Source organism: Hetaerina americana, unplaced genomic scaffold (genome assembly GCF_022747635.1).
Source record: "Hetaerina americana unplaced genomic scaffold, ioHetAmer1.1.p SCAF_7, whole genome shotgun sequence".
In the NCBI taxonomy this organism is placed as follows: domain Eukaryota; kingdom Metazoa; phylum Arthropoda; class Insecta; order Odonata; family Calopterygidae; genus Hetaerina; species Hetaerina americana.
Genome location: NW_027287316.1, coordinates 21,944,449 through 21,970,706, shown reverse-complemented (window position 1 = coordinate 21,970,706; position 26,258 = coordinate 21,944,449). Strand labels below are relative to the sequence as shown.

Genomic DNA, 26,258 nt, shown 5'->3' with positions numbered 1-26,258 from the left:
GAAAGATAGCGGGGATTACTGCAGTGATAAATAAGTATAGTATAATATACAGCGGTGGAGACGAGAGCCATAGTATTAAATGAAGAGGTAGGAAGAAGCGTAGTCAACATAGAGCAGGTATTGGATAGAATACTACTAGTAGAGATAAAAACCGACGAACTTGGTTATTATTCAGGTATACATGCCACCGAGTAACCATAAAGAAAAAGAGGTCGATAGGATATACAGGGTCGCACCCAAAAGTGGTAGGACTGATTTTTTTCAAGAATTTTATTGACGATATACTTACAACGACTTAATAATCTTCAAAGTATGCTCCTAGAGCTACTACACACTTAGTATAACGTTGTTCCCATTCCCCGTACGCCCGCTGGAAATTTTCTTTGGGGATACCGTTGATGATCCTCGTCGAAGCCTCTTGAACGGCCTTTATCGAGTCAAAACATCGTCCCTTTATCTGTCTTTTCATCAGAGGGAAGAAGAAGAAGTCCGGTGGTGCCAGATCGGGAGAATAGGGAGGGTGCGGCAACGTGGAAACGCCGTATTTGGCCAGGAGCTGTCTGACAACAAGTGCGCCATGGCAGAATTTTTGGCACCATCTTGGCGCACACCTTGCGCATGGCCAAATCCTGTGAAATAATGCGTTGGACGTTGGATGCAGACAGACCCAACTGGTCTGCAATTTCTTCACTGGTTAAGCGTCGGTCTGTGTTCAGCAGTGTCCTCACTCTGTCCACATTCGTGTCGGTTCTTGCCGTCGACGGCCGTCGGGAGCGATGGTCGTCTTCAACGAGCTCCCTACCCTCTTTAAACAACTTGTGCCACTCAAATACTGTGGAACGGCTTAAGGCAGTGTCCCCATAAGCCTGCTTGATCATATCGAGGGTCTCAGTTGCCGTCTTCCCGAGTTTCGCACAAAACTTCACGGAATAACGTTGCTCTAAATTCAGATGCATTTTGTTTTTCGACGCGGACAAAAACTTTGCTTCGCTAAAAACGGTGTCCTCACTCAACGACAGCCCGCAGGCGACAGAGAATGGTGTCGGTCTGTTGCTAAGAGCCCCCTCCACCTTAACCTGCCATGCAGACCCCCCTCCACGGCTCCGTTCGCGCCAGAGAAAATCAGTCCTACCACTTTTGGGTACAACCCTGTACGACCAGTTAGAGGACATAATTGCGTGTGTTCCTGCAGGGAAACATTTGATAGTGATGGGGGATTGGAATGCGACAGTAGGCGAAGGAAGAGATGGTGATGAGGTGGGGGACTACGGTTTAGGCACGAGGAATGACCGCGGGGAGAAAGCAGTTGAGTTCTGCAGGAGACAGGGCTTAGTCATCACCAACACTTGGTTTAGACACCACAAAAGATGCAGGTATACATGGAAAATGCCAGGTGACTCAGAAAGGTATCAGCTAGATTATATCCTGGTTAGACACAGATTTAGGAACAGTGTGATAAATTCCCACAGCTTCCCGGGAGCGGATGCGGACTCTGACCACAATTTAGTTGTTATGAAATGTAGTGTCCGTTTCAAAAAGAAAAGGCAGGGGTGGCGGGTTAGAAAATGGAATGTAGAAGCATTAAATGGTTTGAAAAGAAAGGAATACAAACAGGTGGTAGAGGAAATCATGGAGAATGATAAAGAGCTAAGAATTATCGAAGAAAAGTGGGAAAGGATCAAGAAAGGGTTGTCTAAAGCCACAAAAGACACTTTTGGAACCGTTATCGCTAAAATGACTAGGAAAAAATGGATCACGGATGAGATGATTACAAAGATGGATGAGCGGCGAAATTGGAAGAATGTAAATACAGAATTAGGCAAAATGAAGCAGGCAACAAATAAAGCAAAAGAAGCATGGTAGAAGACGCAGTGCGAGGATATGGAAAGTCTGCAGAGAAAGGGTGAAATCAGTGCGCCGTACAGCAAAGTTAAATCTTTATCGGGAAGTAAGAAAAGGAGATCAACGATTGCAGTTAGAGATAACACGGGTAAGGCAACAGTTGATGCAGGAAATATCCAAGAGAGATGGAAAGAATATGTAGAAGAACTGTATACTAAAGAGCTTAGACCAACAAAGCTAGACATTGAAAAGGAACCTGACGTAGAGGAAGACAGCTTAGGTCCAGGCAGACTAGGCAATGAGATAGAAAGGGCATTAATGGAGATGAAACTAAATAAGGCCATGGGGGTGGATAACATTCCCATGGATCTCTTAAAATGCTTAGGAAAATGTGGGAGAAAGAGGCTATATGGGCTGATCCATAGTATTTATGAGGAGGGAATCTGGCTGGAAGACTTTGTGAGATCAGTTTTAGTTCCTATTCCAAAAAAGGTAAAGGCCACATCATGTGAGGACTATAGGACAATTAGTTTGATATCCCACGCAGCTAAAGTTGTTCTCAGAATCATAAACAAAAGGATAGAGAGTAGGGAAAATGATTACTTAGGGGATGATCAGTTTGGGTTTAGGAAGGGGAGAGGTACGCGTGATGCCATTGCAGTAATGAGATTATTAATCGAAAGGAATATAGAACACAACCAGGAGTATTTGCCTGTTTCGTAGATTTCGAAAAAGCGTTTGATAGAGTGAATTGGGAAAAACTAATGAGTATATTGAAGAAAATGGGAATAGATTGGAGGGAAAGGAGGCTAATCCACAACCTTTACATGTCTCAGACTGCTCAGGTGCAGGTTGGGAACGGGGAGTTCGGATGGGCAGTGTTAGGAAGAGGTATGAGGCAGGGTTGCCCATTATCACCGCTGCTGTTCAACCTGAATGCAGAGGAAATGATTAAAGAGGCATGGGAAGAACTGGAGGTAGGAATGATGGTGGGTGGGGAATTCGTAAAATCAGTTAGGTTTGCTGATGACCAAGCTTTAGTTTGTCAGTCAGCCAAGGGGCTGCAAGCATCTCTATAGAAGCAAGCAAGCAAGCAAGCAAGCACCTCTACAGAAGACTCTCCATAAAATACCGGAATGCGTCATTGAACATCTTCTTCAACAGCCGCTGTATCTCCCTTGGAGTTTTCCCGAAGTACATCAACCTTCAGTGTAAGAAAACCCAATCCTCGGCAGGAAAGTTCGCTATAGGAGTAGCCAAGAAAGCCTGGCTTAAAAGGGAGTTACACGAATGGTATGTTAAACGAGACGCTATATCCCATTATCTACTACTTTTATACGTGGAATTGTCCCATAAACTTCATTGGATCGAGTGGCTATACTTTGATAATGAGGTCCGTCAGAAGTGCAGTGAGATTTCCTTTCAAAAAAGAGCGAAAATGAACCGTAAGCTTGATTTACTACGGAGAAATAAGGAGTCCAGTTCAAAATCAACAAGTTCTAAGTGTGACCATAAGTTTGGGCCTCGAATCGTTAACCTTTCCGGACATTCCTTTTCTAATAGTGAGATTTCTTTGCTAGAAAAAGGCCTTAAGTACGTACCTAAAATTCCAATTTCTGTTAAAAACATTAAAAACCTGGCTGTTGACCTTGAAGTTGCCCTTCAGAAAGAAAATATCGCGGTTAAACAAGTTGTTTCCCAGGAGCTCCTTAAATTCTCAAAACTTGGAGTAAAAAAGATGAAGTATTCTACCGAGTACGAGGCCTTAAAGTCCATTAAACATTCAGTGACAGAGAAAAATTTGATCATCCAGAAAGCAGACAAAGGGAGCGCAGTGGTTGTATTAGAACGAAATACCTACATCACGAAATGCGAAGACTTCATCAGGGACAATAACATTGAAGTACTTCGTTCAGACCCAACCCCCAAGTTTCAACAAGAAATTAAGAAAGTGATTAAATCTTGTAACACGTTATTCAAAAGTTGTGAAATGTTGAAACTAGTGCAAATGAATCCCTCAGCACCACGGTTTTTCGGGCTACCTAAAGTTCATAAAAATGGGATTCCGATCAGGCCTGTAGTATCAAATATGTCAGCTCCCAACCACATACTAGCGAAAAGGCTTAATGTACTCTTCAGGGAGGTTTCCAAATTTTCCACGGAATATGGTGTAGTGAATTCCTTGGACCTTGTGAACAAACTTATGAAAAAGGTCATCCCGAAAAAGTGCATGCTTGTTTCCTTTGATGTACGCAACCTTTTCACCAACGTGCCACCCATGGAAGCGGTGAACCTTGCCGAAGACATCCTCATCCGGAAATCCATCCCAGTTCCAGTTATAAGTGAACTTTGTGCATTACTTAAGACGTGTGTTTCCCAAAATTATTTCATTTTTAATGGTACCTATTTCCAACAACCCAATGGTTTAGCCATGGGCTCGCCCTTGTCCCCACTCCTGGCCGATATGTATATGGACAATTTTGAAAAAGTTTTGTTCTCCTCAGCCTACCCTCTCATTAATAATGTATTTTGTTGGTTAAGATATGTAGACGATGTCTTCTGTGTGTGGACAGGTTCTGATAGGCAACTAGATCAGTTTCTAGCACATCTAAATTCTATCAATTCTAATGTACAATTCACGTGTGAAAAAGAGGAAAAAGGTTCCCTGAATTTCCTCGACCTATCCATTTCTAAAGACAAAGATGGGTTACAGTATTCCATTTTTAGGAAAGAAATGTATACAGACCAATTAATTAATTCCTCTTCAAGGCATTGCTTCACCCAAAAGCTTTCGGCATTTCATGCAATGATCCACCGTTTGACCGCTATCCCTATGTCAAAATTCAATGTAAATAAGGAACTTAATGTAATTAAAACGTTAGCAGTAAACAATGGGTATTCAGAAGATCTAATAAATAAACTTTACCGGAATAAACTTACAAAAATAGCCTTAAGCCACATTTACAACCCCGAACATGTAAAAGATCCCACTGCCAAATGGCGGAGAATACTATATCTTGGGACTATTTCTCAAAAAGTAATTAAAAGTTTACCTAAAGAAAAAATTAAATGTGCCTTTTACAGTCGTTCATGCCTTAAGAACCTGATCTCTCACACTAAAGACAAAGTCCCCGAAAACGAGAGGAGTGGAGTGTATGAGTTAAAGTGCTCGGATTGTAGCACAAAGTATATTGGACAAACAGGACGGAAATTTAAAGAAAGGATTAAAGAACACCAAACATGTGTAAAAAATAAGAACATAACATCCCTCTTTGCAAAACACCTCATCGAAAGTGATCACAAAAGTGACTTTGTGACAAAAATTATTCATTTTGAAGAAAAAGGTCAAAGGCTCGATGCTTTGGAGCAGTTAGAAATTTTGAAATGTGTCCGTTGGAAAGATGATCTTGCCAACGAAATTTTGTATCCCTCCCACTCCCCACTCCTAGACCTACCACTCTTCTAAATCAAAAATGTAATTCTCTTTTCTTCCCAGCTACATTGTAACCTTTTTACCCCTCCGACCTCCCTCTCTGACCAACCCCCCCCTCCTATGATCAGAAGGTATATATAGCCAGCGTGCTTCTATGAGGACCACCTGATGATGACGTTCAACGTCGAAACCTGGGTCGTGTGTTTTTAAATAAAGTGTGTGGAATTACAAAGTCAATTATTTCATTACATTTCAATATGTTATGCAAATTCCACAAAGTTACGCCTGAGACAACAAATTGCTTAGTGAATTGGAAATTCAGTGCAACAGGTATGGGATGAGAATCAACATTAATAAAACAAAGGTTATGCGATTTTCTAGAAAGAAATGGGCTAAGCTTAACATTACAATAGACGGGCAAAAACTAGAGCAGGTAGAACAGTTTACGTATCTCGGTAGTGTTTGAACCAACACGGTCAAAGTAGTAGTGATGTAAGGAGAAGAATTGCGCTAGGCAAAGAGGCCTTCACTAGGAGGAGGGAATTGATGACAGGGACGGAGAGTAAGGATATTAAGAAAAGACTGGTAAAAACTTTGATATGGAGCGATGCTATGTACGGTGCGGAAACGTGGTCATCTAAGCAAGAGGATAGACGTAGACTGGAGGCTTTTGAAATGTGGGTGTGGAGAAAATGGAGAAGGTAAAATGGACAGAGAAGAAAACAAGCGAAGAAGTACTTCATATGGTGGGCGAAGAGAGGGGTTTGCTGGGAGCAATCCTATGGAGGCAGGAAAGGTGGCTGAAGGGGGTATTGTCCAGCAGCGGGATGTTGAAGACTGTAATTGAGGAAGGAATGTTAGGCAAACGAGGACAGGGAAGGAACAGGATAGGGATCTTGGATGGGATGAAGGGGGGAAGAAAGCACTCAGAGCTGAAGAGGGACCTGATGTAGAGTGGGATGTTGAGTTTTGCTAGCGGCGACAAATTATTTAATTAGTAATTACGTCCATCCAAAAACCTACCTTAACCGGTAGATTACATAATTATAATAAAATTGGTCATTAACCAAAATAAATAATTGCAAATAAATGTATGGCACGAACACCATTGAACAATAACCTCAAAGAAAAATTTCTTTCCATTCTCTGAATCCATACTCACTAGAGGGATCTACAACTTCTTCAATCAAGTGGACACTAATTAAGTTTCAGAAATCCAAACACCAAATGAAACTTACTAGCTAATCCAAAATATAAAACACCCTAAAATAAAAATCGTGAATTCATTTGGTGAAGTGCAGCACATGTTACACATCATATATTAAACAGACATAGTGTAATGCCAATACCAGGTTCAAGGAACAATTGGCACAGTATGATAAAGGTTATTTTGAAACATTGCCCATTGCAAATTACATTTATGAGACTCCCTACCCTGTTCCTCTCCAAGGTATCTGTGTCTCCAATTAGGTACACTCAAAATTTCAAACTGGGCACCACCGAGAGCTGGTGCATACTTTTGGACAGAGACAAAATTATGAATAATGAAACAGGAAACATCAAAAGTCCAATATTTATCTTAGCCCCATGTTTAATATTCCCCACGGGCAATATAATACAATAAAGAACAAATCCCTTCCACTTCTCCTCCCATTGATACCTCTCCTCCTCCTTCTGATGCCAATGATGGTCACCTAGTTGACTGAACTATCAGTGTAGAGTTCTTAAAAAATAAAATTGGCTAAAGGCTTGACACCTGATGCACTCACAGCTAATAGTTCACATCCTCTTTATTTCAAACTAATGCATGTTATCACTCCAAAGGGACAAAGGAAATTAGAAACAAACCATTCATTGTACTAAATTGTCTTCAAGTAGATTTCCTCTAATTTCTCACCCTTATAAAACTTCATTCAATTTGAATCACCTCTCTTGAGTTTCTTTTGGTAATTTGTCATGCTCCATATCTTATCCCTGTGCCCCTATGCAATTATTCCTTCATTTTCTCTTCATATTCAGTGACTTCCACAGCCAACATGGAAATTCTGATTGAAGCTTCCTATCAGAGCTACAATGGCTATCCTCATATAGAGGGAATGAAAAAATATAGGAGAAACCGAGGCATTTTTCACCTTTTTGTGTAAATTCACTGATTGTATGCTGTGGACTCATTCCTTGAGAGAGGTTGTACTTTAAAAAGTCATTAAATTTGCCTAATCCCAGTTTCTATGTATTTTTTGTGGTATGCTGCTGAGCTGGTTTCAACCCAAAAATTGTGTGCCTGTGAGTTTCCCTATTTGAAAGTCTTAGATGACTTTTCATTTCAGAGAGGTTCATAGACCGCTGCATGTTATCACATTGTACATGGTCATGGTATTGGAGATATCACAGCAATTTCAATGAGTGCAAAATATTCAAAATTTAGGCAGTTTTCTTACTCAGGGTCTCTCATCATTGAGTTTTTTATCATATCCACAAACTACTCACCATCCCTAATGTCACTTTTTCTGCCTCATCCGCAGTCCACCCACCTCTGAAAATATGTATAAAGCTCCCAGGTACAATTTCAGGATTAAACCATTATCTCACGCAGTCGTAAGTTGATAGTTTGCTTACAAGCTGTTTCCTCAGTATTTTTTACTATTCAAAATTGTGGACATCTCCTTCAGATAATTGATACAGCTAATAATTTAAGCCAGAACAATTCTCCAGAATCCCGCAAGGTGTATCCTTCCTCTTTTGTTGACTTATATTCCTGGTGAATAGAAAACAGATGAACTTTAAGAGTAGACGATACTTTTCTCATATGCAAGACTGCCAGGGATTGCATTCCACGAATTACTGCTTGTAAAATGAATTGTAAAAGTATTAACTTTTAACACAATAAGGAAACTGATAGCTATGATTTTATTTTTGAATAGAAATATCCATGGATGAGAATGTTTTGCAGACTATTTTGAGAGATCTCACTCAGGTACAAGTGCCCACTGTAGAGCTGGTCATATCACCAACTAGAGAGTATAATAGTATCATAATTAAATTAATGGGAAATCAATAAAGTAGAATAAAATCTAATGCAAGACTAACAAAAGCATGCCAATTCACACCCACATAGATGCATATATTCATGCAAAACTTATTTTTCTAACACACATGTAAATCAATGAACTAGCAACTAACATATACTTGAACATGCGCCCACGGATGTACCAAATATCTACCCAGCGTTTCATATTGTCCTCACATTTAATTCAAATGTCATTACTATTATTATAATGGCTTTGACTTCTTGCTATTATGATTCCTGATTGTCCGAGGAAAGAATGAATATTTGTATATATTTTAACTGGGTCTATCTCCCATGTTTTGTCTTTGTAATATAAACTGCCCATATAGTGTGGGGCCATAACAATTCCTGTTGTGCATTGATGAGTATATTGGAAGGTTAAGGACGTCTAATCCGCCAAATCTACATCACTCAGACTGCTCGGGTGAGTGTCATAGATGGAGAGATGGGATGGACAGTGTTAAGTTACATGTAAGAGATCAAATCCATATATCTTGAGAATGAATCTGACTGGCTATTATTTTATTTTATCAATATAAAATCTCTTCGGGGTAGGCTGGAAGCAGAGAGATCTCAATAACTTCAGTCTTCTTAAATTGAGGTTAGCTCAAATTGTGTCTTTGAATTACTTAGATACCTTTATTTTATTACATAATGGTAAAAGTGGTAAAAACATTACTGGGTAAGCTTTAATTAAAGTATAATAATTCATTTCGGTTCCCTATTTTGTGTTTTGAAATATACTTTACTTTCCTTTTCAAGATCACTTCACATAATAATTATTTTGTGACAATTCTTAAATAATTATTCCTCAGGACTTTGATTGTCGTTTATTTCTCTCATTTGTCAAATCCGTTCTCTTTGGAAGCCTTATCAGTGCACGTGGTGACATTTCAGGCTCCCATCACGTGATAAGAAATTCAATTTTCAATAATAAGGTTTATATGTAGAAGGGAGAGACTCCGGATTTTAGATATGCTTAGGTGAAGAATGGCCAGTAAAGGACGGGAACCACTCGCAGGTAAGGTAAGTTAATATCGGGGATTACACAACCCAATCCTCATAATTTAAAACACGTGAAAATGAAATATTCAATCTTTCCAACCGCTGAAAATCTGAAATCTCCTAGAATGTAAATGGATATGGCAAAAAATACACATCAAAGCTTCAATAAGCAAACGTGCGAAAGTATTGATATCAGTTGGGCCATGGTAAGAAGAGTGTAGGCGATCACATTCAACGGTCACGCGAGTCTGATTGAAAACTCTCGTTAGCCGAACCCAAGATGACATGCTACGATGTTGGTGGGGAAATAAGGAATTTGGATGCAATGTAAGACAAATTGGAAGAAACGACTGCGCAACGGACGATAGTGGGTACATTAAAAGAATTTTTCCGCTGAATTCCGCAATCGTTCCTTTTCCCGTGAAAATGCTAACATTAACGCGACAACAAAATCTTGACGCACATAAAAAAAGATAAGACCAACGATTTCGAAGAACCGAGATAAAGAATGTCTGGAAAGATAAATTAGCTTATGATATCTCCTTTATCCTACACTGAAGGAGGTTACCCGATAAAAAAGAAAAGGTAAACAAGATATTTGCGGAGTCGTCTTATAATAGACCTATCCGTTCGAAAAAAACTCCGAAACTTTATTTTTTTTTTAAATTTCCAAATCGGTTGAGTGCTATGATCGAAAACATTTCTTCGTAAAAGGATCATATTATTTTTTCGACTTAGAGAATTGAGAGTACCCTATCAAATTAAATACCCTACCTACCCTATTAAATACGCATTAACACAAAATAAATTATCTATGTATCATATTATTCAGAAAATAAATTATCAATCAACAATGATGTTCACAAATACACCAAACACACCAACACATCAAACAAATCTTCAGCAATCGAAAGGTTACAATGGCCACCGTGTTTTGGGACCAAAAGTTGCGTTACTTGTTCAATTCATGAAACCGGGGAGAACGATCGATTAATGCAGCTGTTTATTGTGAAACGTTACGACATTTGCAGGGAGCCAGTCAAAACAAAAGAAGAGACATGCTGACTTCTGGAATTGATCTGAAATCTATAACATGATCTGACTCTGATCTATGACAACGCCCGTCCTCACAGTGCTGGTGCGGCCCAACGGTTATCGACCATTTTCAATGGGACATTTCCGATCACCTGCCGTTCACTCCCGACCTAGCGCCGAGTGACTTCCACTTTTTCCCTGAGCTGATGAAGTGCCTCGGAGGACTGCGCTTTCAAACCACCGAGGAACTTCAGCACAACGCCAAGACACATATAAATTCATCGGCGGTAACATGCTATGAAGAGGGTATTGTAAAACTTGTCCGCAGGTACGACAAATGGCCCTGACCATTCACTAAGATAGAGTAGTATTAGCTAACGAGGTAAATGCAATCAAAAAGTGGTGGGAGCACCCATATAGGATTGAGTTTGAAAAAAATGCATTTTGTTCAATTTTTGGAGGATGACTATTTCACCCGAAAACACACAAAACAGAGAACCAGCACAACAGACGTAGAATCGGTTAAATACTTGGGTGTAACGATAACTAAGGTTATGCGCTATGAAAAACACATTCGTGAAATTTGTGGAATTGCAAATACAAAGTTAGGATGCATAAAAAGGACGCATGGGAATTGTAATTAGAGGGTCAAGGAGCTTTGTTATTTCACGTTACTTTGACCCCACCTTGAGTATGCTGAAGGCGAATGGGATCCCCATGAGGTAGGCTTAGTTTTGGAACTAGATTGAGCAGCCAGGTTTGTGTAAAGTTTCTATAAACAAGGTAGCAGTGTTACGACAGTATTGGAAGATGGGAGCCACTAGCTGACTTTAGGCTTAAATACAGGATAAATTTACTGTGCAAATTTTAGGCAGGTTACTTATCTGAGGATTTTAAAGACATACAGGGTCGCACCCAAAAGTGGTAGGACTGATTTTTTTACAAGAATTTTATTGACGATATACTTACATCGACTTAATAATCTTCAAAGTATGCTCCTTGAGCTGGTACACACTTAGTATAACGTTGCTCCCATTCCCCGTAGGCCCGCTGGAAATTTTCTTTGGGGATGCCGTTGATGACCCTCGTCGAAGCCTCTTGAACGGCCTTTATCGAGTCAAAACGTCGTCCCTTGAGCTGTCTTTTCATCAGGGGGAAGAAGAAGTCCGGTAGTGCCAGATCGGGAGAATAGGGCGGGTGCGGCAACGTGGCAACGCCGTAGTTGGCCAGGAGATGTCTGACGACGAGCGCGCCATGGCACGGCGCATTGTCATGATGAAGCACCCAGCAGTTTGCGATGGCCGGTCGGACTCTTTTCAAACGTTCTCGGAGGCGGGTGAGCACCTGCACGTAAAAGTTCACATTCACAGTCTCCCCTGGTGGTCTGTGTTCAGCAATGTCCTCACTCTGTCCACATTCGTGTCGGTTCTTGCCGTCGACGGCCGTCCGGAGCGATGGTCGTCTTCAACGAGCTCCCTACCCTCTTTAAACAACTTGTGCCACTCAAATACTGTGGAACGGCTTAAGGCAGTGTCCCCATAAGCCTGCTTGATCATATCGAGGGTCTCAGTTTCCGTCTTCCCGAGTTTCGCACAAAACTTCACGGAATAACGTTGCTCTAAATTCAGATGCATTTTGTTTTTCGACGCGGACAAAAAACTTGCTTCACTAAAAACGGTGTCCTCACTCAACGACAGCCCGCAGGCGACTGAGATTGGTGTTGGTCTGTTGATAAGAGCCCCCTCCACCTTGCCCTGCCACGCAGACCCCCCATCCACCGCTCCGTTCGCGCCAGAGAAAATCAGTCCTACCACTTTTGGGTGCGACCCTATATTACAGGCCCAGACAAACTATTGTATATCAGATTACCAACGTAAAATCAGGGAGATTTATTTTAGAACGGATAGGTTTAAAATGTCATTTTTTCCTCGTACGATTAGAGATCAAAATATATACGACCGCAGGTGTGAAGGAGAAAATTATAATTGATAGTGTATATATTTTGTCGATACCATGCATGTTATTTTTTAAATATTTCTACGGAATCATTTGAATATACGCATCTCGTTGTTGAATACTGTTGCATAAAAGCACTTTCTTTTGCATGATTCGTATGATCAAATTAATATTTGTGAAAAGGGGAAAGGGGACAACCGAACACCAATCATTCAACAGACCTACATATATTTCGAGAATTACATGGTTAGCAGCTATCCCTATGTCTACACAAAGAGGACAAGAAAACACATCAAAAGGGGACAGGCGCAGATGCAATTAAAACACATATTACCGGATAGTATTCTACACATTCCGGACGGATATTTCATCTCATGATAGGATCCGAACATTGTCATCATATTCGTGTCCATCCGGTGTTATTCCTCTTTCCTATTACTGATGTTCTGGGGATAAATAATTGGATTATTTTTCCGTTTTTTTGCTCAATAATGTTTTTAATTTGACGCCATCAGTCAATTGCCCGCCCCACATGGGTCAGACGCCATTGCATCCGCCTCACTGAGGAAACTACGTTGTTTGGGCTAACTTTCGTCAGGCTCCAAATCTTCGACCTATCTGACAAATGTGAGCTTACTAGGAACAATTACGTGTATCATGGCTTCCACTGGTACAGCTCTAGCGGTTACCTGAACTCACAAGCTGGCTGTATTCCACCTTATCTAGTTTTCATTCAACCTGGGGAGTGATAAATATGGTTGGAAAACAATCGCTGGTCAAATAAATATGGGGATGAAAGTAAATGAGTGAAATATCAACTAGTGCTGGGATGTAGATGACTGAGATAAGAGTGAATATTGCTGTCATGCGAAAAAGAAGATAGCAAGTCTTTGCATGATCTGAAAACAGGGTAGTGAGTATTCTGTAAATTAAAAAAAAGTGCGTATTAGTAGGTAACAATAGATTTTAGATAGGATGAGTCGGCATAAAAAGCCAATATAAAAATTAATTAATATTCAACATACGCCCAAAAAGCTTGTACTCGTACAAGGTATGATCAAAAAAGAGAGGACTGATTTTATAACTTGTTAATTTCGACGGATACAGCTTGATCGAACTTGTCGCCCTTCAAGTACATGCCTTGGCTGACGAAACACCTTTGCCAACGTTTCTTCCAGCTCTAGAACCCTGCCTGGTAAACCACCTCAGGGATCTTCTTCAGGTCCGCCGTACAATTAATTTTAATGTCCGCAATACAGTAGAGTCGAATCGGCGCCCTTTCAGAGTTGATTTTAACTTCGGAAACAAAAAAAGGTCTGATGGAGCCACGTCTGGAGAGTAGGGAGGCTGCGGGATCACGGAAGTTCCGGTTCTCGCAAAAACTCTGTCACGATCAGCGCCGTGTGAGCCGGCGCGTTACCGTGGTGGAAACGCAATGCACTGTTTCTCCACTTGTCCGGCCTCTTTCGGCTCTCTGCGACCCTCAGCCTCTTCATAACCTTTAAGTAGAAATCTTTGTTGGCGGTTTGACCTTGAGGGGCGTATTCGTAATGAATCAGCCCTTGCCAATCGAAGAAACACACCATAATGAGCTTCACATTGGACCGGGACATGCGAGCTTTCTTTGGTCGCGGAGAATGAGGACCTTTCCACTGAGTAGATTGGGCCTTTGTGTCAACATCAGAACCTTAAACCCAGGTTTCGTCACCGGTTACGATGGTTTTAAGAAACTCTGGGCCGGCATTGGCTCGGCCCAGGAGTTCCTGACAAATGTCCACACGTATTTGTCTCTGTTCATCAGTCAGCACCCGCGGGACGAATTTTGATGCGACGCGCGTCATGCCCAAAATGTCTGTCAAAATTGTGTGACAGGATCCAAAACTAATGTTCGATTCCTCGGCTCTCTCCTTAACAGTTAACGGCGATTTTCCGCCCCAAATGGTTCACCAATTTGATATGGTAGCGGTTCGTCGAAGTGGAAGGCCGCCCCTTTCGCGAATCTTAATCTGTCGAGGTTCTGCTCGATTTAAAACGACTGTACCACTCAAAACACTGGCCTCGACTCATAGCATCAGTAGCAAATGCTTGCTGAATCATTCCAAATGTCTCCGTAGCACTTTTGCCATGTTTGAAACAAAATTTCACGCACCCACGCTGTTACTCTAGGTCCTTCATTGCTGCCGTTGCACGCGGCGACGAACAGGTTAAAACACGTACCGCTGCTGTTGCGTAACGACTCGACGTAAACAAACGTAACAACTCTCGTTTTAGTCGTCAGATATGCTACTAGATGGCGCACTGTGTCTCGTTTCGATCCGTTGAACTGTTTGCGCAGAGTAAAATTAGTCCGGTCTTTTTTTCATCACACCTTGTATTTTACAGTCTACATTCCCTCTGACAGTGATGGAGAATTATTGATTACGAGTACGACTTTTAATTTTCACATTTTAGGGAACGAGGTTACCTGAAATTCAGGGAGCATTTCACCCGTCTTATTTATACTCTTTCGAGGACAAGATGAGAGTAGGGGAAGAGATAAGGGAATTGGAGGATGGGTATGAAAGTCAAGAGTAATGGGAGAAGAGGGTCTGATTGATAAAAGATACATTTTAATCTCTTGGAAGTTTGGAGAGGCACATAGTTGGATTCATAAGGGTGATAGTTGATCTCAGTTCACCACTGTCAGTCTTCCAGGTGAGAAGGAAGTAGCAGACGTCCATACTCATTGAACACGACACGGAGGACGTCACAACGTCTCCTAGAACTGCCCAGGTAAATTAACCTGTCTTGGACGGACATTGATGCAGAAATATAATTTTCTAGCAGACTCCGAAACTGCGTCTTATATTCGTGTTTTGATTTTTTGAGCGGGTGCTAAATTTGATTTTTCCATCGACCTATGTTGCCTTTTGCTGTCGTAACTGGCCATTATTGAACGGAAATATGTAATTAAGCTTATTCTTCCTACCATATTTGATGAATTTTAAATAATAAAATTTAATTCACAGTTTTATCTCCAAAGGAAAAGCCCTGAATCTCAGTAAGCTATCTTCCATGCAATTTATTGGGACTATATGAGTTAAATGTTGCTATATGGTCAAAAACATTAGATAAGGCAGGAATGTCATTCACTTATAATAGAATTACCTATGATGTCATTTGGTTTAGGAGGGAAAAAATGCTGTATTACTTTCCTATCCCCATAGGTGTCCTTGAGAGAAAGATGAAGGCACATTCGATCAGCTGCCTCCTCGGCATCTTCGTCGTCCTGTCCGTCGAAGTCATCCAGGGAAGAGGATATGTCGTCGTAGAAAGCCGTGCTGGTAATTACCTCCAATAGATATGAAAATTGCACCACAACGTCCTCCGGGTTTAAAATAACTACCTCCTTTAATATTAATGCTTAGAAAACTCTTTTTCTCATCAAGTAAAAAAACGTCATAATCGTACAGATAATTTAATTACTACTCGAATGAAACATTAACGGTAAAATACAAAAAACCTGTATCAAACAACGAGCAAACAAACTTTAGTACATTAGTTACAACATTTTTATTCAGAACAAAAGCCCCATTATTACCTCTTGGTAGGTGATAATAGAGTTCCCGAACACCCAGTACAAAGCCCGACGGCGTGTGAAATTCAAACATCAGGGTTCCTTTTCATGTGCCCGTTATGGTTTCCCAGGAAGATCTGGTACCCGAAAAATCACATAGCTTTGGTGGAGCTGCAGGTGCCCAGAGACTTGCCCGGAAATCGAACCCGGGCCCCTCCGGTCAGCAGTCCAACGCTCTACCCCTGGCTTACCGCGACCCACCCAACATAAGTGGGTGTCGGAAATAAAAAAATAGCAATTTTGTGATTCCACTGAAAATTGACCTGAAGATGACGTTGAACGTCGAAACCCGGGTCGTATCGCAACAAATTTTCAGTGGAATCATAAAGTTATAATTTTTTCATTTCCAATTTTCAGTGGAATTTCAAAAAAAATTACTATTTTTTTCATTTCCAATGTAAATCGATTTCATAAAGTTACGCGGGAAACCATCAAAAATATGTATGTGTGTATGTACTGGCTGGTACTGGACTGTGAACTGGCCCTCCAACCCTGATTGTGAATTTCGGGCTTAGTACGGGGTGAACCCTTCCATCACCTACCAAACCGAAATTCAGGTTGATCACTGTGTTTATGGCATTTTTTTATTATTTATCTCGTATATCATATACGATATACTTCCCGATAGTGATTTTACCTTGCTGTCTAGCGCACTATTTTCACCCGTCCTCTGCAAACTTCCCATATCCTCGCTCGGCGACTTCCACCATGCTATTTTGCTTTATTTTTTGCCCGTGTCAAATAATTATTTAACTCTTTGTGCTTCCTTTGGACTCGGTCCAACCGGCCGTGTGTCTTGCCCAGCAGTGGGAGATGCCAGACCTCCACGGTCCACATCTCGCGAAACCGTTGCAAAAGAAAAATGATAGCAGCAGGACAAAAGGCGTAGAAGAAGAAGACCAATTTAGTTAGAATAGGAACTTGTATTGTTATGACATGAAATGTAGAGATTACTAAGCGAGAGATGAAAGTAAAAATTCCAATAATATAGATCTATGCGAGGTGAGATGGAAGGATAGTGGGGTTTACTGGAGGGATATTTATAGAATAATATACAACGGCGTGGACTAAAGCCAACGAAAGGTTACCATGATATTGAATAAAGAGGTAGGAAGAAGCGAAATCAAAAAAGAACAAGCAACGGATAGAATATTACTAGTAGAGATAAAAGCAGAACCGTCGAACTTGGTCATTGTTCAGGTACACATTCCACCGAGCAACCATAAGGAAGAAGAGGTCGATAGGATATACGATCAGTTAGAGGACATAATCGCGTGTGTTGCTGCAGGAAAATATTTGATAGCGATGGGTGATTGGAATGCGACGGTAGACGAAGGGAGAGATGGTGATGGGGTGGGGGACTACGGTTTAGGCACGAGGAATGACTGCGGGGAGAAAGCAGTTGAGTTCTGCAGAAGACAGGGGTTAGTCATCACCAACACTTGGTTTAGACACCACAAAAGACGCAGGTATACATGGAAAACTACAGGTGACTCAGGAAGATAACAGCTAGATTATATCCTTGTTAGGCACAGGTTTAGGAACCGTGTGATAAATTCGTACAGCTTCCCGGGAGCGGATGCGGACTCAGACCACAATTTAGTTGTTATGAAATGTAGCGTCCGTTTCAAAAAGATAGCGGGTTAGAAAATGGAACGTAGAAGCATTGAAAAGGAAGGAATACAAACAGGTGGTAGAGGAAATCATGGAGGATGGTAAAGGGCTTAGTACTATCGAAGAAAAATGGGAAAGTATCAAGAAAGGACTGTCTAAACCCGCAAAAGACACTATTGGAATAGTTAACGCGAAAAGGACTAGGAAACCATGGATCACGGATGAGATGATTACAAAGGTGGATGAGAGAATAAAATGGAAGAATGTAAGGTTAAATCACAAACGGGAAGCAAGAAGAAAAGATCTATGCTAACAGTTAGCGATGAGTCGGGTAAGATATTAGTTGAAATAGAAAAGATCCAAGAGAGATGGAAGTAATGCATAGAAGAACTGTATGGTAAAGAATTGAGGCCAACAAGGTGAGATATAGACAGTGAACAGAACGTAGAGGAAGATAGTATATCTCCAGGCTTACTCGACGATGAGATAGAAAGGGCATCAAGGGAGATGAAATAAAGAAGGCCGTGGGGATAGACAGCATTCCTGCGAAACTACTGACATCTTTAGGAAAATGTGGGATGAAGAGCCTATATGGCCGGAAGGCATTGTTAGATCGGTGTTAGTAATTTTTATTCCGAAAATAGGGAAGGCTATATCGTGTGAGGAATACAGAACAATAAGTTTCATATCCCACGCAGCTTAAGTTGTTCTCAGGATCATAAACAAAAGGATAGAGAGTAGGGCAAATGATTACTTAGGGGATGATCAGTTTGGGTTCAGGAAGGGGAGAGGTACGCGTGATGCCATTGCAGTAATGAGATCACTAATTGAAAGGAATATAGAATACAACTAGGATGTAATTGCCTGTTTCGTAGATTTAGAAAAGCTATTTAATATATTGCAGAAAGAAGGCATAGATTAGAGGGAAAAGAGGCTAATCCGCAACCTGTACATGTCTCAGACTGCTCAGGTGCAAGTGAGGGACGGGGAGTCGGGATGGGCAATATTAAGAAGATGTGTAAGGCAAGGTTGCCCATTATCACCGTTATTGTTAAATGTATTTGTGGAGGAAATGATTAAAGAGGTATGGGAAGAACTGGAGGTAGGAATGAAAGTGGGCGGGGAATTCATAAAATCAATTAGGTTTGCTAATGACCAAGCTCTAGTTTATCAGCCAGCCAAGGGGTTGCAAGCATTGCTGGGTGAATTGGAGCCTCATTGCAATAGATATGGGATGAGAATCAATATTAATAAATCAAAGTTTATGCGATTTTCTAGAAAGAAAAAGGCTAAACTAAACGTTAAAAAATCCGGGCAAAAACTAGAGCAGGTAGAACAGTTTACGGATCTCGGAAGTGTTTTGGACGAACACGGTCAAAGTAGTAGGGACGTAAGGAGAAGAATTGCGCTAGGCAAAGAGGCTTTCACAAGGAGGAGGGAGTTGATGACAGGGACGTTGAGTAAGGACGTTAAGAAAAGACTCGTAAAAACTTTAATTTGGAGCCTAGCTATGTACGGCGCGGAAACGTGGTCATTTAAGTAGAGGATAGACGTAGACTGGAGGCTTTTGAAATGTGGGTGTGTAGAAGAATGGAGAAGGTGAAATGGACAGAGAAGAAAACAAATGAGGAAGTACTAGGTATGGTGGGCGAAGAGAGGGGTTTGCTGGGAGAAATCCTATGGAGGCAGGAAAAGTGGATGAAGAGGTTATTGACCGGCAGTGGGATGTTGAAGACTGTAATTGAGGGGAGAATATTGGGCAAACGAGGAAAGGGTAGGAGCAGGATAGGGATGTTGGACGGGATGAAGGGAGGAAGAAAGTACTCAGAGCTGAAGAGGGACCTGATGTAGAGTAGTATGTTGTGTTTTGCTAGGGCTCACAAATTATTTAATTAGTAATTATGTCCATCCAAAAACCTAACTTAACCGGCAGATTACCTAATAATAATTATAATAATATACACTTGGACTTGGACAGCCACAAACATTATAAGAACATATAAAAAGAACACTCACACGTTATTTTTTAATGATTTCAAAGGAATTTAGCTCCGTTTTCCTCAGAAGAAAATTCAGAAGCACTCCTGATGATATGTGCCCTTTTTAAAATATTGAAAGCTGACGGAGGCTGGAAAGAACTGAACGAGAGTGTAAATAAGCCATGTTATCTCGGCAGGAATGATCACCCGCTTAAAATCAAATACATGCCTCAAAAGACAAACACCGCCAAGTTTTCGTTCCTAAATATGGGAATCAAAGAGTGGAACCAGCTGCCTGATGAGCTCTTTAAGCCCTTACCCAAAAGCACTAAATCATTTAGGCGTGAATGTAAAAGGTATATATGATGGGATTGTTCAATGCAATACGGCAGAAGGTGTATGGCTGTATCACAATGTATTGTTTTTTCTTATTTTTTTATTTTGTAAGTCTACTATATGACTAAATGACACTATGATATGTTTTAAAACTGACTACTGCATAGTTTATAGCTCTTGTTATATCATGTCATTGCCACCTGGCTTATCGCCTAACAGCAATGTATCCTAAATAAAAAAATATGTGGAAGTAACATTCACCCTTAATATGTATGCGCATGTTCTGAGATCGTTTCATTCATCCAGTGTATTTCGAGAAGCGGAAATAAGGAGACGTGTTCTCGTGCATGTCAACGCGAGTTAAACAGCGTGCTGTTATCGAATTTTTAACTACTGAAAAAATGACTCCTCCTGAGATTCATCGTCGTTTATAGGGTGTTAATGAAGACGCTGCTGTTGATAGGTCTATTGTAAATCGATAGGTAGTAAACGTTCGTGGTTGCGAGCCTGGAAAAGCCATAATATTTGATTAAACAGGCAGCAGCCCTCTTTTGACTGTGTTTTGAGATGTCCACCTAGTTTATCTGACCGATTTTCTGGAACGAGGAAACAATTAGGATCTTCTCAGTATAAACAGACTCTAAAATACCTCCAAGGTCGAGTTTGTCGTGTTAAAGGCAGCCTTGCGCCAATAATGTTGCCACATGAAAACCCTCGTCCACACAACTCGCGCGCTACAAGAGAGGCTCTGCGAAACTGTAATTTTAACCGAATCCACACCCTCCTTATTCCATCGAAATGCAACTATTTTTCCTCAATTCAAGAAACACTTCAAGGGTAATCATTAAACATCGGCCGATAAGTTGAAGGCAACTGTAAAGTCCTGGATTTGAGAAAAGTCGGAATAGGTTTTGAAGAACCTTTGGGTTGCAATTGATAAAGTCATAAATGTTTTTGTGAAATTATGCAGTTTTTAAAAATGGCTTTGATACAATCACTGTCAGATAAGTGTTAAAAACTTACTTGATATCAATATAAATGTTTTTATTGTTAGAAGCCTATCCTCCGATTTCCGCGAGTGCGAAGGCAATGGTAAATGCAACACCGATCTTCAAACTGTATGCGAACCTTATCCCAAGACGTGCAAATGTGATCAATGGTATACCAACAAAGATGGAACCTGTGTTCAGCGTGAGTTCCCATTAGAAGAAAATATTTCTGACCACAAAATGAGATGATTTAGCAATTTGTATATCAATACTGGGATATATATATATATATATATATATATATATATATATATATATATATATATATATATATATATATATATATATCGCTTATTTAACGAAAAATAGTACACAAACACTTTTCACGCTCAAAAATGCGTAAAATAACGAACTAATGAATAAATTTATGACTGATATAGTATTTTCGTCCGATATAGTTTTCATCATTGTTTATGACTTATGACTCTATGTATTTTAACCCAAATTAAATTTACCATTTTCCTTTATTTTGTTCTCGATTGGGTTATTTAGGATTTGAATCTAAAGAAACTTGAGCAACAATTGATACAGTAATAAATGTTTTTAAGAAAAATCAAATTTTTTTAAAATGGCTTTGATACCTTCACAGATGAATGACTGTAAAAAATTAACCTCATATCATTATTATTTTTTATTTTTAGAAACCTATCCTCCGGATTCCCCGTGCGACAGCAATGGTAAATGTAGCGCCGATCTTCACACGGTCTGTGATTCGACTACAAATACGTGCAAATGTGATAAATGGTTTACCAACAAAGATGGAACCTGCGTTAAGGGTGAGTTCCCAATAAAAGAAAATATATCTCACCCCAAAAATACGTATTTAGCAATTTGCATATCAATGCCGGGATTGATATATATCAGTTTTTGAATTAAAAATTATAAACTAAACTTCGTTGTGTTCATAGTAGGTCAGAGTAGCGCATGATATTGTAAAATTAATGAAGTAAAATACTTAAAATACATCACTTATTAATAACAAATTATTAGCTAGGCTTTATAACTTTCAAAAATATGTAAAATAGTGTGTAATAGAATAAACCTACGGCATATGTAGTAATTTCGTCCAAATAAATTTATTTTTTTCGTATTTGCATAAAAAATATTTATTAATTTGTTTGTCTCCCCGCTGGTACCAATTGTCATTGAAATCACAATTATTTTTTTATTGATAGTTATATATAAAAATGAATATTGTTGAAAATTTGGTTTACAACGATACATTAATTAATGTTGTATTAAAATGTACAGTTTTGATCCGAACATAGTTGAATGAGTGTTAAAAATGAATTTAAATCATTGCAAATTTTTTTATTTTTAGAAACCTATCCTCCGGATTCCCCGTGCGACGGCAATGGTAAATGTAGCGCCGATCTTCACACGGTCTGCGATTCGACTTCAAAGACGTGCAAATGTGATAAATGGTTTACCAACAAAGATGGAACCTGCATTCAGGGTGAGTTCCCAATAAATGAAAGTATTTCTGACCCCGAAAAAATGCGATTTAGCAATTTGCATATCAATACGTGGATAGATATATAACACATGTTTAACGAAAGATGATATACTAACATTGTTCACGGTTAAAAACGTGTAAATTATTGAAAATATTTCTGTATCCAAATTAGGTAATTTAGCAAAATGCATATCAATACCGGGAGAGATATATTATAACTTTTATTCAACGAAAAATTATGAACTAAGATTCATAGCATTCAAAAATGTGTAAAATATTAAACTAATGAGTGAACTTATGACTGATATAGTATTTTTCCGCAAATTTAATTTTTCAATTTTCCTATTTAACTGAATAATATTCTGGGTAATAGAGGGGAGAATGTTAGGCAAACGAGGAAAGGGCAGGATCAGGATAGGGATGTTGTACGGGATGAAGGGAGGAAGGAAGTACTCAGAGATGAAGAGGAACCTGATGTAAAGTTAGTTGCTGGATTGCGTTTTTTTTGTTAGGAGTCACAAAATATTTATTTGGTAGTTATGTCTATCCAAAAACCTATCTTAAACGGTAGATTACCTTATAATAACCCAATGTTAACAACTCATTTTTTTAGGAGGCAATCAGTAAAAAAACTATTGAATTATTCTACAACGAAGTCGTCAATATTTATTGAATAAATGCAAACCATTAAGTGCGCTTACTATTTAGATTAATTAAAAAACAATATTTTACGAGTTACTTTTGAAAACTACGTTAAGTATTATTACCGCTAGTTTTGAATACGAAAAACTGAATCGCGTAGGGTCACCATATTTACTCAATAAGGAAAAGGGACAATGCTTTCAATACATCAATACATCAATACTGGGATATATATATATATATATATATATATATATATATATATATATATATATATATATATATATATATATATATATATATATATATCGCTTATTTAACGAAAAATAGTACACAAACACTTTTCACGCTCAAAAATGCGTAAAATAACGAACTAATGAATAAATTTATGACTGATATAGTATTTTCGTCCGATATAGTTTTCATCATTGTTTATGACTTATGACTCTATGTATTTTAACCCAAATTAAATTTACCATTTTCCTTTATTTTGTTCTCGATTGGGTTATTTAGGATTTGAATCTAAAGAAACTTGAGCAACAATTGATACAGTAATAAATGTTTTTAAGAAAAATCAAATTTTTTTAAAATGGCTTTGATACCTTCACAGATGAATGACTGTAAAAAATTAACCTCATATCATTATTATTTTTTATTTTTAGAAACCTATCCTCCGGATTCCCCGTGCGACAGCAATGGTAAATGTAGCGCCGATCTTCACACGGTCTGTGATTCGACTACAAATACGTGCAAATGTGATAAATGGTTTACCAACAAAGATGGAACCTGCGTTAAGGGTGAGTTCCCAATAAAAGAAAATATATCTCACCCCAAAAATACGTATTTAGCAATTTGCATATCAATGCCGGGATTGATATATATCAGTTTTTGAATTAAAAATTATAAACTAAACTTCGTTGTGTTCATAGTAGGTCAGAGTAGCGCATGATATTGTAAAATTAATGAAGTAAAATACTTAAAATACATCACTTATTAATAACAAATTATTAGCTAGGCTTTATAACTTTCAAAAATATGTAAAATAGTGTGTAATAGAATAAACCTACGGCATATGTAGTAATTTCGTCCAAATAAATTTATTTTTTTCGTATTTGCATAAAAAATATTTATTAATTTGTTTGTCTCCCCGCTGGTACCAATTGTCATTGAAATCACAATTATTTTTTTATTGATAGTTATATATAAAAATGAATATTGTTGAAAATTTGGTTTACAACGATACATTAATTAATGTTGTATTAAAATGTACAGTTTTGATCCGAACATAGTTGAATGAGTGTTAAAAATGAATTTAAATCATTGCAAATTTTTTTATTTTTAGAAACCTATCCTCCGGATTCCCCGTGCGACGGCAATGGTAAATGTAGCGCCGATCTTCACACGGTCTGCGATTCGACTTCAAAGACGTGCAAATGTGATAAATGGTTTACCAACAAAGATGGAACCTGCATTCAGGGTGAGTTCCCAATAAATGAAAGTATTTCTGACCCCGAAAAAATGCGATTTAGCAATTTGCATATCAATACGTGGATAGATATATAACACATGTTTAACGAAAGATGATATACTAACATTGTTCACGGTTAAAAACGTGTAAATTATTGAAAATATTTCTGTATCCAAATTAGGTAATTTAGCAAAATGCATATCAATACCGGGAGAGATATATTATAACTTTTATTCAACGAAAAATTATGAACTAAGATTCATAGCATTCAAAAATGTGTAAAATATTAAACTAATGAGTGAACTTATGACTGATATAGTATTTTTCCGCAAATTTAATTTTTCAATTTTCCTATTTAACTGAATAATATTCTGGGTAATAGAGGGGAGAATGTTAGGCAAACGAGGAAAGGGCAGGATCAGGATAGGGATGTTGTACGGGATGAAGGGAGGAAGGAAGTACTCAGAGATGAAGAGGAACCTGATGTAAAGTTAGTTGCTGGATTGCGTTTTTTTTGTTAGGAGTCACAAAATATTTATTTGGTAGTTATGTCTATCCAAAAACCTATCTTAAACGGTAGATTACCTTATAATAACCCAATGTTAACAACTCATTTTTTTAGGAGGCAATCAGTAAAAAAACTATTGAATTATTCTACAACGAAGTCGTCAATATTTATTGAATAAATGCAAACCATTAAGTGCGCTTACTATTTAGATTAATTAAAAAACAATATTTTACGAGTTACTTTTGAAAACTACGTTAAGTATTATTACCGCTAGTTTTGAATACGAAAAACTGAATCGCGTAGGGTCACCATATTTACTCAATAAGGAAAAGGGACAATGCTTTCAATACATCAATACATCAATACTGGGATATATATATATATATATATATATATATATATATATATATATATATATATATATATATATATATATATCGCTTATTTAACGAAAAATAGTACACAAACACTTTTCACGCTCAAAAATGCGTAAAATAACGAACTAATGAATAAATTTATGACTGATATAGTATTTTCGTCCGATATAGTTTTCATCATTGTTTATGACTTATGACTCTATGTATTTTAACCCAAATTAAATTTACCATTTTCCTTTATTTTGTTCTCGATTGGGTTATTTAGGATTTGAATCTAAAGAAACTTGAGCAACAATTGATACAGTAATAAATGTTTTTAAGAAAAATCAAATTTTTTTAAAATGGCTTTGATACCTTCACAGATGAATGACTGTAAAAAATTAACCTCATATCATTATTATTTTTTATTTTTAGAAACCTATCCTCCGGATTCCCCGTGCGACAGCAATGGTAAATGTAGCGCCGATCTTCACACGGTCTGTGATTCGACTACAAATACGTGCAAATGTGATAAATGGTTTACCAACAAAGATGGAACCTGCGTTAAGGGTGAGTTCCCAATAAAAGAAAATATATCTCACCCCAAAAATACGTATTTAGCAATTTGCATATCAATGCCGGGATTGATATATATCAGTTTTTGAATTAAAAATTATAAACTAAACTTCGTTGTGTTCATAGTAGGTCAGAGTAGCGCATGATATTGTAAAATTAATGAAGTAAAATACTTAAAATACATCACTTATTAATAACAAATTATTAGCTAGGCTTTATAACTGTCAAAAAGATGTAAAATAGTGTGTAATAGAATAAACCTACGGCATATGTAGTAATTTCGTCCAAATAAATTTATTTTTTTCGTATTTGCATAAAAA

At 38.5% G+C, this 26,258-nt stretch overlaps 1 protein-coding gene across 1 annotated transcript in view; it reads left to right on the top strand.

The window, feature by feature from the left end:
* LOC139696566 (cell death abnormality protein 1-like) overlaps window positions 1-26,258 on the top strand; it is a 45,214-nt gene that overhangs the window by 4,290 nt on the left and 14,666 nt on the right. Inside the window, exons 3-6 of the mRNA XM_071595370.1 lie at window positions 22,254-22,388; window positions 23,693-23,827; window positions 24,373-24,507; window positions 25,798-25,932. Of these exons, the coding sequence (XP_071451471.1) occupies window positions 22,254-22,388; window positions 23,693-23,827; window positions 24,373-24,507; window positions 25,798-25,932 (540 nt within the window). The remainder of the gene's footprint in view (window positions 1-22,253; window positions 22,389-23,692; window positions 23,828-24,372; window positions 24,508-25,797; window positions 25,933-26,258) is intronic.